The 19,422-nt window shown below is 39.5% G+C and overlaps 1 protein-coding gene across 6 annotated transcripts in view; it reads left to right on the forward strand.

Moving 5' to 3' along the window:
- The first annotated feature begins 1,346 nt into the window (after positions 1-1,346).
- The window catches only part of sdk2b (sidekick cell adhesion molecule 2b), a 245,957-nt gene continuing 227,881 nt past the window's right edge, over positions 1,347-19,422 (forward strand). For all 6 annotated transcript variants that reach the window (XM_087784060.1, XM_087784063.1, XM_087784061.1 and 3 more), the window contains exon 1: positions 1,347-1,757. In XM_087784060.1, coding sequence (XP_087640186.1) covers positions 1,670-1,757 — 88 coding nt within the window. In that variant the 5' untranslated portion in view covers positions 1,347-1,669. The remainder of the gene's footprint in view (positions 1,758-19,422) is intronic.

Consider the following 19,422-nt stretch of genomic DNA (forward strand, 5'->3'; position numbering starts at 1 on the left):
AAAATAATTATTTTTTGCCATTTTACTCACAAGACATTGTCAAAGATTATATTTTTTATGCTAAAATATCGGGTAAATATCACAAGTTACGATCGATGAAAACCCCAAGATATATCCTAGTAGATGTTGACTACTATCCCATAAAAAATCCAAACATTTCAATGTAGACTTTATAATAATAATATTTTTTAATAATGTAGACCCATTATTTAAATAATCATATTTTAGCCATTTTAGACATGTTAAATTGTTAAAGACAAAATGTTTATGAGGCTAAAATATGCATTTAATGTCACAAGATGCAATTGATGAGTCTCAGATATCTTCTATTGTATATAGAATATATCAGATATCTATTGTATACATCTTCATTGTAATAATAACTTTTAACCATTTATTCATAACACAAACGCAAGGTTTATGACGCTATAGAAAATTCTGACCCGCTCTAGTAGAAGAACTCACATTTCTCCGATCTTTAAAACCTTTCACTGGCTTCCAGTTTCTTTCAGGATCAACTTTAAAATTCTAAATTCTTTCTTTCAGATCTATTCATGGTCAGGCTCCTCCTTACATCAGTGATCTGATCCAGACTTACACCCCAACTCGGGCTCTGAGGTCTGTGGATCAGAATCTACTGATGATTCCTCGCACACGGTTCAGGACCAGAGGAGAGAAATCCTTCCAGGCTGTTACTCCTAAGCTTTGGAATGATCTTCCTCTCTCTTTGTTTTTGATGGATCTACTGACTCCTTCAAGAAACATCTTAAGACTCTTATTTGTTCAGGCTTTTCCTTGATTTTCTGGAACTCCTGTGTTTTTCTCGGCGTTATCTTGATCTTTTAATTATAATCTTATTGAGTATTTTTTTGATTGATTAAGCGCTTTGTGACCCTGGTCTGGAAAAGCGCTCTATAAATACAAATTACTTACTTACTTACTATAGGAGGCATGGAGGCGAGGACATCAGTCTTATAAATCCTATCATTAAAAACATTTTAAAAACTCCTTTTATTTATGTATTACTCATGACACTCAAATCTCACTTTATCATTTTCTGAAACTTTGTAACACTCCCCCCCCCACACACACACACAGACGCACACATCGCTCACTGTTGCGCTTCCCCCCTCCGCCGCATGGTGGCGACCAGTGCCGTGCGCCCTCCGTCTCCTTTTCAAACCCCAGCGTCTCCTCGCAAAGTACCAGGAGTCCGTCCTCTTCATCCGCCGCACACCGGCAGCCGGGCTGTCCCTCCAGCGAGCTCCCCCTTCCATGTCCTCAGCGACCGCTACCTTCCATCCTTCACCCCCTTCTTCTCCCCAACTTCTCACCCGCCTCCGGCGTCAACTGTGGATCGGAACTTTACCTCCTTTTTTTTTTCTTCATCTCCTCCTCCTGCTCCGGATCTGAGGGAAAAGTAAAAGAGTCCGAGGAGCCCACGGTTGTGTGAAAAGTGGACCTTTTTTTGACCAGATGATGTTTTGGGTTCCTCCACTGAGATCTTGAGGAAACTAACACCCGGTGCGCAAAAGAAACCCACCGGACCCGGCGTGGATTCCACAGACCCTGGTCTTTTTTATCCAGAGTCTCCAACGCGCACAGACCTCCAGGGTTGCGCGGACAGCGGGCACTTGTTGTCCAGTGCGCTTCTTCGCCTTTTGGGACAATGCTCGCGCACCTCCGGAGCGGATCGATGAGGCGCGTCGCATGGATTTTATTTCTCGGCGTCTTGTGTCACTTCGCACGGGCTCAAGGTAAGAAGGGACACCGGTGGTCGGGACTCGGCGGAATCTGTTCCAAAAAAATAATTAATAATAATAAAAAAAAAATGTGTATAGAGTCGGTTATCGTAGTAAAACTCCAGGATTTGAGGATGTTTTAGAAAAAAAAAAAATGGAATAAAAATGAATTCTCAATTCATTCATCGATCCTTCTCGGGAATCGATTTTGTGGCAGCACATGGCACCGCCAATTGCTGAACCCTAATTGGATTTCTAGGAAGTGTGATGAAATGGACTCATGAGACTTTGGATCAGGGACTCTTAAATATCCCCCTTTTTTTTTTTTTTGAAGGTGCGTAAACTTCCAGTAGGTTTTTTACTTTGAGCAGCTCCTCCTGCCTTTATGCTGCCACTTTCTTTTTCTTTTTTTTTTACCATTAAGAATTCAGGTAGAGATTTATAATGTTTCAGGATTTCTTTTTATGTGATTGAGTTTCCTTGCGACACCAACTGTGAAATAAAGTTGTGGTTCACGAAAATCTTACCATAAAATTCTGGTGCTCCATAAATGATTAAAAAAAAATGGAATTATAAGACTCTGAATGTGTCTCCTGTGACTACCTTGTGCCCCATTCACTGTTGGCTTTTATCTGCACCATCCTGATGGTAACGTCCTTAAACTTATCTTCTGAACGACCTTCAACTTCCCAGGAAACTGATTATTAGTGCACTCTGTTGTGAGGGAAGCTCTGATGCTTTCTGCGTGGATTGAATTTATTTATTCATTTCACAGTCTGAGTCGTAATGCTTTTATCGAATCACTAGTGATAGATTTATAAAAATAACTATTAATAAACTGGATTGGGAGGTTTCAAGACTTTTGATTTATTAATCCCGTCTGATCCTATAGCATTCCCACAGAGACGTATGGCTGTAGTCGGTTGGATTTATGTCTTGACGATTGGATTTATTTCCATGTTGTTGTTGTTTTTTATGGCCCTTCTTTTGGACCGTGGAGTTTCATGTTTCTAATCCGTTCTTCCAACTGATCCTGGTCATAATCTTGTGGACACCTGTTGCTTCGGGTTCAAGACTTTTAAAGTGTAGTTAACTCCAGCAAATGTATAATTATCAGGAATAGATGAATGTTGAGAGGTTGTGTGTTTGCGAGTCCCGGCCACACCTGTGGAAGAGCAGGACGTCACATGTAGCCATCACTGCAGCGTTTGACTTGGTGAGAAGCTTGTGTGGACAAGCAGAGAAAAGAAAACGAATACAGATTATACAAAGTTGAATATGACTCATTATTTCAGGTTAAACCCATGGAATGTTGATTTTGAAACCTTTATTTTTTTATGGATTTGTGTTCTATTCAAGCTTTTATGATGAGCCATAACTTTTAAACTGTTCAGAGACCCTTTCTCTGTCTTCTTTTCTTAGTGCTCTGTAAGTGTTTGTGTGAACCGAGGGGCATACTAATGAATTTAGCATTTGGGGGGAGCCTTGACCACCCTCAAATGGAAAAGTGTGTTAAACAAGTCAATGACTTTAGAATGTACAGTATATCATCTATATCTGTGACTCATACTTGACCTACCTGTAACTCTGGAGTATATCTCTCAGTTTCTACCTCTACTTCATCTGACCTCTAAGAGGAATAAGGTACAAATGGGAAAGTCAAGTCTTCAATTATTTATAGTCTCACTTTTATTTTAAAAATACATTTGTAATTTAACAACCAATGTGAGTTTTAAAGTGACAGCAACAACGTTGTTGTGTAGCTGGAAAGTGCGACTCAGTACAAGATAGTCTCATATAGAGTTTGTGTTTTACTCATGTATTACCAGTCAACAGGCGTATTTTTGATAAAATATGACTTAAACAAGCATCTTGACATGTAAGGTATTGCAGGATAATATTTCAAAGTAACTATCACTACAACAGAAATCCACTCAATGTATTGTTTCTCTCTGTCATCCCAAACCAATATGTTCTAGACTTCTAGACCACATAGAAATTCAAGAGATATTTTGTAACTAATAGCAAACCTGTCATTGTTCCAGGTAGCAGTTCAATGATCACATGTATACATTTCCTGATATTTCTTTGTGAATCTAATCTAAGATTATTGCTGAGTCGCCTGATGTTTTAATCAACTAAACCTCTTGACTGAATCTTTAATAACCTCCTAAGATCCTGAGCTCTACAGTGGAATGCCAATCCAGGCCTAATAAAGGTTTTAAATGTTAGTTCTTGAACGGTTATGTGGTTTAAAATGAATCATTACATGTCTAAAAACAACTGTGACATTTAAAGAACAATGTTCTTTTCTTAGAGTCACATTTTTTTCTTTAAAACAATCCCAGTTCTGATTTCCGTGCAGCTCTCGGGATCATCTCTAAACCCTTGGTGGCCCTCACTCTGTATAACCATGTGGGAGGGTATAAACAAGGCAGATACTCATCATTCATGAGGAAATAACCCACTCCCTGACATTTCCAGGAGATTGATAAATCCTCTGCTAGGGATTAAGAATGGTTTCCCGTCCTGTTGCAACTCTATCAGCCCATGTTTTCATATCTGATTGTGGATTGAAACCTCTCCATTCTCCTTCCTCCCCTCAAGTATCTAACCCAATCTTTATTTACAGTCCTGTGTCTGATTCTGTCCATGCTTACAGTAAACGTGCGTGTGTGTGTGGAGGTTTGAGATAAAGACTGGTATCTAAAAATGCCACTCGTGTCATGGGTTCAGATGGCAGCCTCAATGTCACCCTTTGACGGCTTACTTTCGTCCCCCACGTTATTATTTGGATTTTATTTGTAAACCAGGCTGAGACGTCCTGCATTTGTTTGGTATTATAACAAACCAAACACTTGTTAATTAAACTTAGATTTTCAAGTCAAGAAATTAGTTAGTTTGGTAAAAATGAATTGAAAAAAAAACACTACATTTTGCGGAGTAGAGGGAGAATATTAACGTTATTACCAAAGTACACATGTTTGAGCAGTTTAATAGAATAAATTGAGAATGAGTTTATTTAGTTCATTCTTTTAATGATTTTTGGGTATAGAATGGAAACTGCTCCATATATAATGGACTTGACTCATTTTTCTCTTCATTTTCATTCCAATATTTCTCTTATTTTAGTCAACCCACAAAGAAACAAAACTTAAAGTTGTCGAGGGATCCGGAACTAAATGTTAGAGCACTTCTAAACGCACCAAGCATCCAGTCAGTTCAGAATTTCTGAATAGTTTCTGCTCAATTGTTTTCCAATTGTTTTCTTTGCATCAGAAAAAGCAGGGTTTTTTTTCTTTCTCATTTATCAAAATTCATCATTAGTTTGAATAATATTGATATTAAAATAATAAATGTAATAATGCTTACAGTTACCTTCTATATTTTCTATTTGGCCCAATTCAAAAATCATATTGCTATGTAAATATTTGTTAACATAAACAAACTCGAAAAAATAAATAAAATATGAATATTTAAAATGATTCCTTGGATATTTGTACCATTTGAAAACAAACTGGCATTAATTATTAAAACCTATAATATAATGTTTATTTAGCTAAGGTTAGTCAAAAATGTCCTGAGATGTTGGTCTTTAAATAATGCATGAACATCCTCCATTGTTCTCTTTCAAAAGCCAATTTTGTCTCGATATACGTTTGTGTGAAGCCGGGTGCTGAAATAAAAAGGAGACATGCAAAAACAAACTTTATTCATACTGCAGGGGGGTGTATTTGTTCAGCTGTTGAGTGTGGGTGTCATCTTTCAGCACCTGAAGACATGATTTATAGCAGCTCACGCACACGGACCAGCTTGGATCTTCCCTAAATCGCATAAAAAAAAAAGAAAATCGTGGCAGCTCGCCCTGCTTTATTCTGTTTGTAACTGACATTTATAGTAGCTGCTTCATCACAGTCGCCGCCGTCGAGTGTGGTCACGCTGAGACAATGTCCCGTTCACCAGCTGCTTTTGTCATTTCAAACACGTCTATTTTAGAGTGAGCGGTCGGCGGCCGGGATTCTGCTGGAATGTTTGTCATGCATACCTCTGCATCGCTCAGTAGATTAACCCGACTGGTTACAGCTTGACTTTGGGAGCTTAAGAGAGAGTTTAGGACTTGAATCTGTCAAGAAGTGTCAGATTAATATTTGTAAGGACGTTTCAAACGGAATCAAATGTTTCATGTTTGCCATGTTGAGCAGGGGAACGATTCCTGTGTCGCGTGAGACCAAATTGTGTCTCCCTGCTACAGTATATGCTTGTCACTGCTTCACAGGCACCATCGCAGGTGACCGAATATACCACGAAACAATGAAGGAAATATTTGGCACGAGGGTTTTTTACAGGGCTTTCTCACTATGGATTCCGTCGCAGGTCAAAGTCAGCTCTGCTGAACACAAAGAAACGTCTGGCCTCAGACTGGAGTCCTACCAGAGAGGTGGATATAGTCCCAGACTTCTCACAGTGGGGCTCCCCATGGTGCGATATTTTGCTTCAGGCAAGTGCGAGGCTCGACTCGCCAACAGGATGTCTTTGGAGCAGCAAGAAGTCGAGCTATTTGATATTTGGGCAGACTTTACAACACGACTCCCCCTAAAACACAGTGTTACACTGTCATGTTGAACACATGGACTGGATAAATATGGATCTTTGAAGTCTATTACCGAAGCAAATACTTGGTCATGGCCATCTTGGAAATGCTTCTAGTTTAACCAGAATACATTAATGAGTTTGGATGGGCTGAATGATGATTGGCCATATTTCTCAACAGGCTGTAACATGCAATTTTTTATTCCAGCAAAAGCCAGTTTTTGGCAGCTTTACGCAACTTCCAGTCTTTCTGCAGCATGACCCAAGTAGGAACTTGATGAAATGCAGATATATTCACGTTGGCATTGTCAAATAGACTAAATACTTGACCAGAAAGCAATGGTTGCAAGAAGCCAAGACACCTCAACTGGCTTCTCTCTCTTGAATGGGGTTGAACAGATGTGGTGTTTTCACATCCAGGAGAAGAACCAGTATTCCTTTCAAACTGAAGAATTAAATGCAAAACTTTCATTAAAAACAAATGTGAAACTCCACGTCGAAGCACCAGTAGACCTACTAGCGCTACACCAAAGTTCTAAAAAGGGTCAAAGTTAGTTATACTATTCTTAACTTAAAGAACTTTTAAGCTTTTGTTCCTGTAGCGTGACACACATAATCCTCCGGATCATTAAACCGTCCTCCAAACATAAAGAGAGCAAGATAAAAAGGTGGCTGAGAATGCAATGAATTCATCCCTGTGGAGACCAGAGCTGTCGTCTCCTGACTACAGATGTCCTGATTTGTCAGTCATCCTAATTGACAGACGAGGGATCTTCCTCCGGCACTTGAATTTAGTGGGAAAATTAACATTCGTATTCACTCCACGTTGAATTAAAACAATGCAAGGAACACGAGTTTAACAAAGTAGAGTAAAAGTAAAGAAAAGTAAAAGATGTTTAAAAGCATGTATTTTATATACCATTTTATGAAAAAAACAAGATGTATTTTGATCCTCCTGTTGTTTTTATTTAGATGTTGTGTAAACAACTAAATAATGAGTGAATATGTCGACTAATAACTTCTTTCCCGACATGTTCCACCTCGCATTGTCGGACACATAATGTGCAGGCGCCTTGCAAAGGCGGTGTACCGGGATCATTATTTATATTTTTCAAACAGGAATCTTTCATGAATGGTCCTTTTACTTTCCTCCTTTTCAAGCTCTAACTTTGCCGTCGCTTGTCCTCGTTTGCTCGGAGTCTTTGTTGCCGTCTGTATCCAGGTTCTAATCTCGATCCGCTGCCAAATTCTGACACATTTGTTACGCTGCCTAACACCTTCAAAGTATCTGATTATGTTGAATAATCCTCTCATTTTAGAATAAAAAAAAAAAAGGTAGCTGCAATCCATGCGCTCCAGTTTGTGCTGCCAGAACGTGTGTCTGTGTATTAACACACACCTTACGAAACCGTATTCGTGTGAGGCATGTTCGCAAGATTACACTCCACACAATGCCTCGTGCTGCTTTCATTCCCAGCTATTTTATTTCGGGTTAAAATAATATGTTTGATGTTGCTAGAGAAGATAAATGGATAATAAACCACCTTTCGAATGTAGGTGTGAAAATCAGCCAGTGTTTTTCACAAGCTCTATTCAGGTACCTGGAGGACAGGGGTTAGTTCCTCTCCAAGATGCAGTAAGTCTCTCATCATGAAGACGTTTTGAAGTTATTACTTTGTAAAGTTCTTCCCCGTCGGAAATCTCAGCGAACGAGAGGTTATGAGAGTGGAGTCCATTATGATGTAATAAATTCTTCACTCCTACTCCAGCCAACTGTAATGACGTCCCGTCTCGTTTATACAATGAGTCCCTTGGAGGTGGAGATTACTGTGATTGATGACGCATGGTGGGAAAACTCGATGTTTGACCAATCATAGCATAGTAGTAGTGTTCTCAGTGGGCGGGGCTTAAGATCATTTTCTAATGTACATATTTCAATGAAAAGAGTTTTGTACAAACAGACACATACTGATAAGAACAATAGAGTTCCATCATCTATTTAAGAGACGCTTAAATAAACCTGTAAAGACTAATTATTTAATTTAAAGACACCTTTAATTTTGTCAGGTGACTTATTCCCAGATTGACAAGACCTTATGAAGAGTACTAGATGGAATCTAGGGCTGGGTATCGGCTACTATAATAATATTAGCAAACCTGATTGATACTATTTCCAAATAATTATTAATAAAGCTTGGAGTGAAAATGTACCACATTTTTGCAAAGAAAAAGAAAACTACTGAGATCTCTCACTTACCAGTTTTCCCTACGAATACAACTAAACCAAACTAAAAAAGCCATTATCAAGTTTTGATTAAGCATGGGTACAGAAACTTTGCACCAAAAGACGAAGCGAGTTCCACAGAATAAAGAAAGTCCGATACCCAGCACTAGTGGAATCTATAGATGAAATCTCTCTCAGAAGAAACCCAGCTCGATTCCTCTGCACCAACCCTTTCCAGTTGGAAACGTCTGATAGCTTCCTGAGCATCTGGGATGACCTCATACAACATGTTGGGGGCAGATGGAGGAAGCCTAGACAGCGAGGACAATTAGCTCTACAAATAAAGTGACTCTAATATAACTCTCTCCAGGCTCTGTTCAAGATTAATAACACAAAATGTTGAACCTTAACAAAGGTGACGTAGTGTGTATAAAGATTCAACAGGATTTGTTTCTTTCTAAATAACTTTCAAACTTCATCTTTTGCTCTCAGGTATTTGTTTGGGTTAAACGGTCGCATTAGTTTTTTTTGCTGAAACATAATCGTCAGCACTCTGCCCTTCAACTCCCTCTATCTAAAGCGTTCTGAAGTGATTTGTCGACGTGTTTCTCTCAGATTCATGGGAAAGGTTGTCGAATATAATGTAAAAGCTCAGGTTGTGTTTGGCGCACCTCCTCAAAGAGCTGCAAGTCTGTGCTCTTTGATATGGGAGAAAGCAGAATACTGATGTGTTATTGTACTCGGCTTTTCAGCAAGAACACTATAATGTTTGTCTTTTGAAGCTGCTGCTCCTTTCATTCGGCAGAGCTCGGGTCTGAACAAGTGCCGGGAATGAAATGAAGGATTTACAGTACGGCGGTCTGTCATGTGCCCATATCACAACGGTGAAATCTCAGGTTTCCAATAAGCCCACTGCTGATTTCTCTTCTCAAACCTTTGGATTTGGCTCCAGAGAAACCCTTGAGATGTCGTTCTGCTGAGATTGTCTTTCATATTTGCTGCCTAAATGACCTCATAGATATGATGAGCAACCCACGGATGTGATTACGGACTTGGACTTGATCACTTTATGAAAGAAAATTAGGCGAGCAAACACTTATCGTCCTCACATGTGGACCTCAGCTTGACCCCACGGTTAGGAGGTCCCTGATCTCCACATGAACAAACATCTCTGGCATTTAAGGTTGGTTGTTCCTGGTGGTTGAGGTCTATCTGAAGCTAAATAAAGCATGAGTCTCTAGGCTTCAAGTGTTGAAATTTCGAGGCGACACAAGATAAACAGAGACCGCTCGCACCAAGAAAGACTCGCATAAATCACACACATGCCTAATGTAGTGTTCCTGGGGAAACCATGGCATTGTGACCTTTACCACAGTACCGGGCAAAGTGTGGATTGAGGGACATATGTGGCCCTTCAACTGAGGTCAAAGTGACACTATCTTTATCTATAAAGTGCACGTCTGGTATCTTATAAAAATACCTGGTCATAGCTAGATATATTGGCTAGTTAAACAATATAAATGAGCATAACAACTTCTGGTATTCAAACTAGGCAGCACAAATGTTCTTGTTGTCGTAGTTTTGTTCCGCCTCTCCAGAGTCGGGTCACGGGGCAGCAGATTCAGCAACCAAGCCCATACTTCGCTTTCACCAGCCTCTCCCGGGGGACCATGAGAGGGTCCCAGGACACCTGACCTGGAGGCATCCTAAATAGAGGCCCAAGTCCAAGGACTCCTCTCAATGCAGGCAAGCAGTGGACGAAGGGCCGCACTTCTCATTTTGACATACTGAATAGGAATAAAATAACAAAATCATTGAATACTAAATCCATGTAAAATGAAACATCCTTATCAAATTATGAATCTAATATCCTTATTAAAATTGTGAGTTTTTCCCCATCGTATTATACTCCCGTATTATTTGTCCGTTCTTTTGGCCCATGAAATCTTCATGAAATAAAATGTGGATTCTTTCAAAAAATGCTCTTGATAGTCACTTTCACTCTTCTCAAAATGTAGATCTTACCACAGTGAGCGACTCTAGACATGGCATCTGGATCTGTCTTCGCTCTACTTGAGAATTCAATCAGGAAGTGTGTGCAAACATGTGGTTTTTTTTTTTCCTTCGATGCACTTTCAGGACGTGATGTATTTTTGCAAGGACTTTTCAGGCCAATGGGCTCCAATATGACTATTATATTTTAACATTATGAAGGGAGGGTGTCTTGTCCCAGGAGCACTTTGTGACAAAATAAATATTTCATCAAGCTCCATAATTTGGTATTTAAATGACAACAATTCCTATTTTCCTAACCAGTCCTAACTGAGTGTTTTGGACACGAGCGTTTTATTCCCTCAATATAAAAACGGCCAAGCCACCTTAATCACCTTCCTGTAACTCTAAAGATGAACCTACTTCCTGCTCAACCACCCTCTTGCAGGAAATGACGGGGCCTTCACTCCACGTCGTTTAATCAGCCATAACCATATGCTACTGACCACCAGAAACAGCTGTTGCCATTTTAAAAGGGTGGGATTTGATTGTAATTGCCTGCACTTTGATTTGTTGGGTCCTTAGGTTTGACGAGGAAGGGCTTCCTGGGGTCTTTAACTAATAAGAATAAAGTCAGATGAGGGGTATTGGGATATCTGATTAGTGGCCCTGTATTTTTTCGGGGGGCAATTTGTGGTTCTTGACCCTTTTTATTTTCGGAATAAAGTATAGATGTTACCAGGATACTAAAATATAAAAATTATTCTGGAAGCTCCTTGAAGAAAAAGTTGAGTTAAAAGTTGAGGCAAGAGTGACCAAACTTACCGACTAAATGTGTTACATATTTGATCACTGAGGTCCAATAACATAGGGAACAGGATCAACTAAATGTTATAGTTTGGGGTTGTCTTTGTAGAGTGTTCGTAAATGCCTGACCCACACTTCCGTCCACGATCCGTTTCGAGTCAAGTTTCGTTAATCACTTCCATATTGAAGCCAAAGCAAGGCAGGAAGTGCTTCATCCATCTTTATTTTTGTCAATAGTTACAATTTTAATTACACCTGAGTGCTGTCGCCCTGCCCAGAGAATTGATTCGCTCGGGATAATTGATTAATTGCAATGATCACGGGGGCGGCCCCCCCCCGACAATCTCATCTCCCAGTTCTGCCTCGCATTCGCCCGGAGATTATTGAGATGAGAAGAGCTTTACAAGAGGCGGCTCATAAAACGAAAAGACGAAAAAAGAGAGATTATTGTTAATCGTGGACGAATGGTAATGAGATAATGAGTGCCCATTTTATCACGCTGACCTTTAGTTGATAGGAACTCGCGTAGTTGTGCTCCAGATTTCTCAAACTTGGGCAGCCAAAATGGGGAAACTGGAGCTGGGGATTTGAGAGAGCTATATCCTGCTATAGCCCATCAAGCCGACCATCAGTTCCTAATAAGTGTTTATTGTGGTACACGGTGTCAGTAAACCGCAGAGATGGGTGTCATTCAGCAAAGTAAGATGAAAATAAATACATACAATTAGGATAAAAGTATTATGAAAACATTATGCTTTAGGGCTGCTTTTGTGAAGAAGACATGACGACGGATCTGTATTAAGGAAAGGAGTATAAAGGTATCTTTGGATTTTTTATAAAACACCTCTTTTCATCAGTGAGAGCACTGACGATGAAAACGGGACAATGATCTCAACCCGACAGCACAGGCAACAAAAGAGTGGCTTGTTAAGAAGCATTTCAACGGTTCTGAAGTGGCCCAGCCAGTCTCCGGACCTCAATCCACTAGAGAGTCTTTGGAAGGAGTTGAAAGTACGTGTTGCCCAGCGACAAAACATCACAGCTCTTGAAATGAAACAGAACAAACTGCAAGCCACAGTGTAAGCAAACCTGGTGTAGACCTACCAATGAAATACTTATTTTATATTTACTATATACATACAAATATCAAAGGAAAGGTGCGTCTGTCTATGAGGTATTGATCTACTTCGATGTCGATTTTTTTAATGTCCCATAGATCTTTAAACTGCTCGACAAAATTGCTTGGAAAAAAATCCTGTAGACTACTTACCTCTTATTAATGGTTTGAGAACAACTAGATCAGGTCAAATAGAAGAGTGTGAAAAACCCCATGAAAATCCAAACATCTCCAATTTTGATTCAATGTAATCCATATGGATTATATGCTTAGTAAGGGACATATGCAGAAGTGAAGGTCCTTTTCTTCATTGGACATAAAGAGGAGAAGAACTCCCTCTGAAACTAAAAAAAGGTCAAATTTCAATGACAATTAAACCATATTAATGCCTATTAGATAAAGTTTAATTCCAGAATTTCAGCTCCTTTAAGCAATTGTGTGGCTTATAATCGGTGTTTAATTTGATTATCTTTATTCCTTTTCAATCCTGACATTGTATAGTTGAAGTCCCCTGCTCTGGCCGGCGTGAAATAATTAATTTGGCGGGCAAATGAAGTGTGGGCTGTAAGTTTAAGATCCCCATTGTAAAATGAAACAAAGTCACAAATTAAGTTTTGCTTTCATCAGTTTTCAAGATATAAACTCTTTTCTCAAGGCTTTTAATCTATCTTCGAGTTTGACCAGATCTATATCGGTATGAAACGTTGTAGTTTAAAATCAGATAAGATGAAACGGGAGAGCAAGGGAAAATTAAGTGAACGTTATCAAACATGAACAATAAATCAAGATTTTTTTATGAAAGCGAGATTTAATACAAACAGATAATTGGTTCTAGAATGCTGATAAACATTTCAATACTAGGTTAGTGATCATTTCAACACATGGACATAAACATGCCTGTGTTTTTTTTTATTTAGTGCTTTCTTCTGGTGCTAGTAAAATCAGGTAAAACATGCTCTCTCGCTTCAAAATCCTTCTTGCAACAGCCAATTACTTTCCGTCTTTCATTCCTGGTGGAAACTGAACACAGCAGCCTACGCACAAGATCAGCATCTCTCAGTCCCTCACGGCTCTTACTCACACACGTAAACACAGCCTGGAGTGAAAAATGGCTTGATCTGACTTATTCTTGTTTGGTTTGAGTACATGTGTATATGGATTGAGGTACCAGCGAGGTGGTACGACTGGTTCACTATTGTATCAGCGAAAAAATATATAGAAAGAAAAAAAAAAAAAGAAGAAAAATGAATTTAAGATGAGCAGAGTACATTAAAATGTGCATTTTTTTTCACGATTCATTTTCAATGCAAACCTCACAAGTTGAATTTCTTTCGGTCTTGATAATATGGCAGGAAAGCATGATGTCAGTCACATGGACATCATCCATATGATGTATCTGTAGTATTATCGCAGCACCGACCTACACGTCAACCCAGCAACTGTTGTGCTCATGTCAAGATGTTTCCTAAGCTTCCTGCCTCTTCCCAGGTTATGAATCTTTCCGACACATGGAACTTTTCTGTTTCTCCCACCCAACTGTCCATCACAGAGTTTTATCAGAAGTCGCTGATTGACGCATCAAATACTACCTCAGTGCTACGGAAAAACGGAGGCCGACGTTGCGGTGGACCGGGTATTATTGCCAGGATTCATCAGCGGGACTGACAGGCCGGACATTTGTTTCTTTGACTGACAGCTTGTCAACCCCTGTCGCCCTGCCGTGGGTGTGAGTGGGAGTAGTGGACTGTCAGCTGTCCATTGACTTCTCCACAGGTACATCCAGTCTTCTTTCCCCACATCCGAAGCCTGAATTTGTCTTTAAATTGATTTCAGAAATGTTCTCCTCTCTTGTTCTGTCGTCCTGCTCTTGCATAAACGTTGACGTTGAAGAATCAGGAGGGTACAGGGAAAGATCAAATAGCCGTCAAGATTCGCCCCCTGATATCATCTCTGATGTCATTATTCTCGTTGATCCTCTGCCCTTTTAAATGTGCCTCTAAATGGCTTTCATTTCACTGGCTTATGTCTATGATCCATACATATATACATGTATATATGTCGACAGCCAGATCTCCCTCCAGGCTTTTTGTTGCTTCCACATTAAGCGAGACGTCCGAGCTGGCCACTGTTGTCGCCACGTTCCGTTTGATGTCACTTCCTTCTGGCTCCAATCTTCCTCCAGCAAAGTCGCAGTGTGTCGACGAAGAAGTGTTGAGACAGAAAACATCTGGACCTTGTAGGCACTGAGTCTCTCCAGAAAGTCATGGAAATGAAGCTAAACCTTTTCATTGCTAGTTTAATAGTCGAATTAGAGGATTATTCTGCAAAAATGCTAACACAATGACTGGACTATTGTTGCTGTTTTCAGTAGTTTCTCTACGTTTAGGTCTCTGGTGGTCAACTGGACTCCTCACAACTGATTTCTGTTTCATACATCACAATTATTTCTCATTTTAAAGCATTTTTCATTTGGAATTGTTTCACATTGTTCCAAACTAAATGTTAGTTGTAGATCTTTACATAGCTTACCGAGCTAGAACCTCCCACCAGAACAAGTTCCTGTCCTTCAGCAATAAGACTCTTGAACACACACACTCCATTTTTTAATCTGCACCTTGAAAATAGCTTAACAGTTTTTATTATATTTAAGATTTAATTTCATGTTTAACATTGCAAAACGCTACCAAAACAAATTCCTAATTGGTAGAAGCACTCATAATGGCCAATAAAATATGTGGTAATTATATATTGTTTAATAATAAAACACGTTCAACTCAGTCATAACGTATTCATTTTAGTTTATACAGTTTATTCTGTTATGTAGACACAGTGAGAGTAAAAAGACAACACAAATAAATATAATAAAATGAAAAAGAGCATAAAGTAAATTAAGCGCGGACCTTAACTTCTGAAGGCGTGTCCGTGATGCACGGTTGCTGCTCGTACTGGGCAAGAACGGACAAGAAAGCACGTGAGATGGAGGAAGCGAGCGATTGAGAGTGACAGGACGAGGCGGAGAGAGCAGGGAGACGGAGCGGGAATGCAAACTAAATCCATAAAGGATGAAAAGGGCCTTGGCAGGAGTCTTCAGGGGCTAATAAAATAAAGTTCTCTTAGATTAGTTAGCTAATAGAGCTGTAACACAGTGGAGCGTCCTAATGCCTTGGGCGGAACGTGGCCGAGATGTAGAGGGAAAGTGATGGCAGGCAGATGGATATAGAAGGGGTGAGAGGGAGCTGGTTAGTCACCTGCTGTGCAGATCCACCCTTCGGTCCGGCTATTTTCAGTCAACGAGGAAGTAAGAGGAAGCTACAAAGCATTCAGATCGTGTGTTTTGGCGAGAGCGAGGAAATGAGTCGAAGATTCTGAAAACGACCAAAGTGTCGAGACAGCAGCTGAGTAAGAGAATGAAAAGAGTAGAAGGTGGTAATTAGTAGTTATCCTGAGGTTTTCACGGAGGTATATTTGGGGACAAAAAAAGGATAACCATTAAGAATTTAACAATTACAATACAGTCTTAACCAGATAACAGGCTTTGAAACACAAGTACAGCGTGAGCAAACGAAAAGATTAACGTTACCACAAAACAATTATTTTGTCAAGTCTTCCCAGGCCAGAAAGAAAAGGAAAAAAAAAATAGCGGTTTAGGGTGGCCTCATTGTTCACACGGTTGTGGGGGGAGAGTCAAAGAAACTGCAGGAATATGGAAGCGGTGTTCTCTCCAGGGATGCGACTAAAGAGCTGCAATGTGTATAAATGAGCAGTGAGAAGAAAGAAGCCAGTCACTGCTTCACTACATGTCATTATTCCCTGGGATCATTCAAGAGCTGACGTCTTCCCTTGCCAAAGGCTCTCCCGCGAGTCTGATCTGACTCTTCGCTGGCCTCACTGCTGTTTTATTTTATTTTTTAGCATCAATACATGTTTTCCTCATATGAACTGAGAATCAATGGATTATATGGGGAGGTGCCTCGTGCACAGGAAAGTGTGGCGGAAGGTGTCGATCAATCTAAAAAATGGTTGGAGATTCTATTTCCTTAAAGCGTCCAAACCTTACATATTAAAATAACAGATAATCATTTTCTATTTTCAGCTACTTGTGAGGCAGCGGTTTGAACCAATGATGGCCATCCATCCAATCTTCCCCAAAATAGGTCAAATCTTATAAAAAAAGGAACAGCATGTTCATGATGTGACATCACTAAGTGACTCTTCAACCTGTGCTGTGGTCGCCCTTCTTTCATTTGCTTCCTTGCGATACAAGACCGCATTATCCAGTAATCACGTCGACCACTTCAGATATCTCTCTCCCATCTCAGCGAGAGTGGAACGAGCGTTTTACCGCTAATTTGGCCACTTAGTGGACCCTAAGAGCACACAGTTAAGCTCAACAACGCTGGTCCAACCATAGGTATTGTGTAATGATGAGGACGATCAGTTTGTAACAAAGATTTTGCAGTGATTTTTGATCTAATTGGCCAAAAAAAAGTCGTGTCCAGCTGGTATTCAACCTTTTCTCCTTTTGTACCATCAAAAGAACACATTTCTTCCTGCAAGTAGAAAATATTCAAGAGTGGACGATGTAGTTCATGGGGATTTCAACAAGTGCTTTTTCTTAGCTGTAATGCTCAGTGTTTAATTGAAGGCTGAGGGCGAACATATCTCGGAAACGGGTCAAGGTCATGATGCTGAAGTCGCATGTGAAACTGAAGTCACTTTCAAACTTGCAAGAAGCCAAACTTTTGTTGTTTTTGACAATCTATTAGTGGAAATGTGTCAACAAAAGACTTGTATGACAGTTTTTGGACAAATTTTCTTTTATTAAGTTCTTGTGAACCGAATAAAATGATTTGGATCATTAGGATTTGGCCCTCATGGTTTAAAACAGGTCCACTATGTTTGGCCCCATTTGCTTGTTGTTGTTGTTGTTATACACTTTGAATTCACTCTAGTGCAACAAAGGAACATAACATGTTGCAAATGATAACACCATTTAAAGGTGATACAATACATGCAATTAATATATAGTTACCACATTTTATGATAATTTCTTTTTGAATTGCTAATTAATTTCTACACTTTTAATTGTATTAAGAGTATGGACTTCCTGTTTTCTTTCTTCTTTCTAAAGAAAAAATACAATTGTTTAAGTCATTTAAAAATGAAATAAAAAAGGAGTGATCAGACATACTTGTTTCGAATGCTACTAGTTTATAGTTGCAGCTTAAACACAAACTTTAAAGCGATCTAGTTTTGGTACGTTTTCTTAAGATAAACATGACAATCAATGATGTTAATTATAATCATAGGAACCCATTTAACCATTAAAATCATATTAAACCCTTTTTAAATTATGTTTTGTTGTATTGCAGACTGCTTGAAAATGCATTATTGAGTTGGATTTTGCGTATTGTTACAATTTGTTGTTGTTTCACATTTAATGTGTGTGTTAACATCGTATTCTTCAAAACAAATATTGCCTCTTTTTGCTGGTTTTCGCCCGTCTCACCCCATTGGGGAGCACAATTAAGCTCCCAAGCTTTTAAAACTGCGGGATTACTGAGGCGCCTACTTAACTGGAATATATTCCCCTTCCCCACGGGCTGTTATATTTATATTGGGACTTCATGAAATGGCTTTTTGTTTATTCATTAAGTGCTGTTTCATCGCCGGATGCTAATTTGTTATCCAGAGTGGGAGCAGGCGAGAGCTGTTGGTATTAGCAGCGTGTGGGAGGTCTCTGTCGTGCCCTCTGACCCGGCAGACTTATTCAGGGGAATTGATTTATGAACACACAAGAAGGAAACTCTGCGGAGTCAAGTTCACAGGTAGTGATTGTGCTGCTTTTCACTGACGGGCTGATTATCTGGAATAAGTCCTGCTTAACTGACTCACTGCTTCAAAATCTGTCTGAAAGGCATAAAAAATAAATATTTGAGCCAAAGGATCAAACAGATTTTTCAGCTAAAATACTATTTAGCTGCAGTTGTGTTTGACAGTTAGTCCTCCTTTTCATTTCCACTTAATTCAGGCACAAAAAACTAATAGAAAATCAAATTTCTCTGAACAGGTTGACTCTAAAAATATTTTATCTCCATCTTCCTTAAAGCATCAAAACAAATGTGTATTTCCTGTAATAGTGTGACATCTTAAGCAGTGAACTTCTAGCATTCATGCTATTGTTTGCGAAACCCCACTTGACAAGCACTTTTTTAACGACACAACAAAGCCTATGTCTTGTTTTGTAAACAAATGCACATATTAGACGCTTCTATTTTCAAGACAATGCAAGTACACGGGGGGGAAGAAGAGGAATGAGCCAGATAAAGAGAAAACATTTAAAATGATCTGAAGTGCTCTTATAAAGTGTCCCTTGATAATGATTAGGATAAATAACAAATGATCTTTCGGCTGAATAGATGGTTTATCACTCCGTAGTGGATAGACATGGACAAGGACATCTCATAAACCTATAAGGGATGGATTCTCTCAAGGATAATTCATATGTTTTGTTTTATATTATTCTCAACTAATTTGCATTATTATCTCAACAATACATTTCTTCTGCTTCAGCTCTGGACCAATAAATCATAAAATCAAATAAAGTAGTGTGACATCATGACCCCCCCCCCCCTTTCATTCATTAATTTTGTGCTGCTTCAGGTGAGAGGCGGGGGACACCCTGGACAGAACGCCAGTCCCTTGCAGGGCACACAAAGACACACAACCCTTCACACACACTCATACCTATCGACAATGTCCCCGAGTTCCTAGTCGACCTCTGAATGTAGTTGTACCGTGGGAGGAAACCCACGCTACACGGTGAGAACATACAAACTCCACACAAGAAAGCTCACAAGTTGGCTCCGTACGGACCTGGAAGCGAACCGGCAAATGCTTAAAAAACAATTGACAGTTGGAATAAGCACTTGTCATTGTGTAATAGTCAT

Source organism: Callionymus lyra, chromosome 2, assembly GCF_982586985.1.
Source record: "Callionymus lyra chromosome 2, fCalLyr1.hap1.1, whole genome shotgun sequence".
NCBI lineage: Eukaryota > Metazoa > Chordata > Actinopteri > Syngnathiformes > Callionymidae > Callionymus > Callionymus lyra.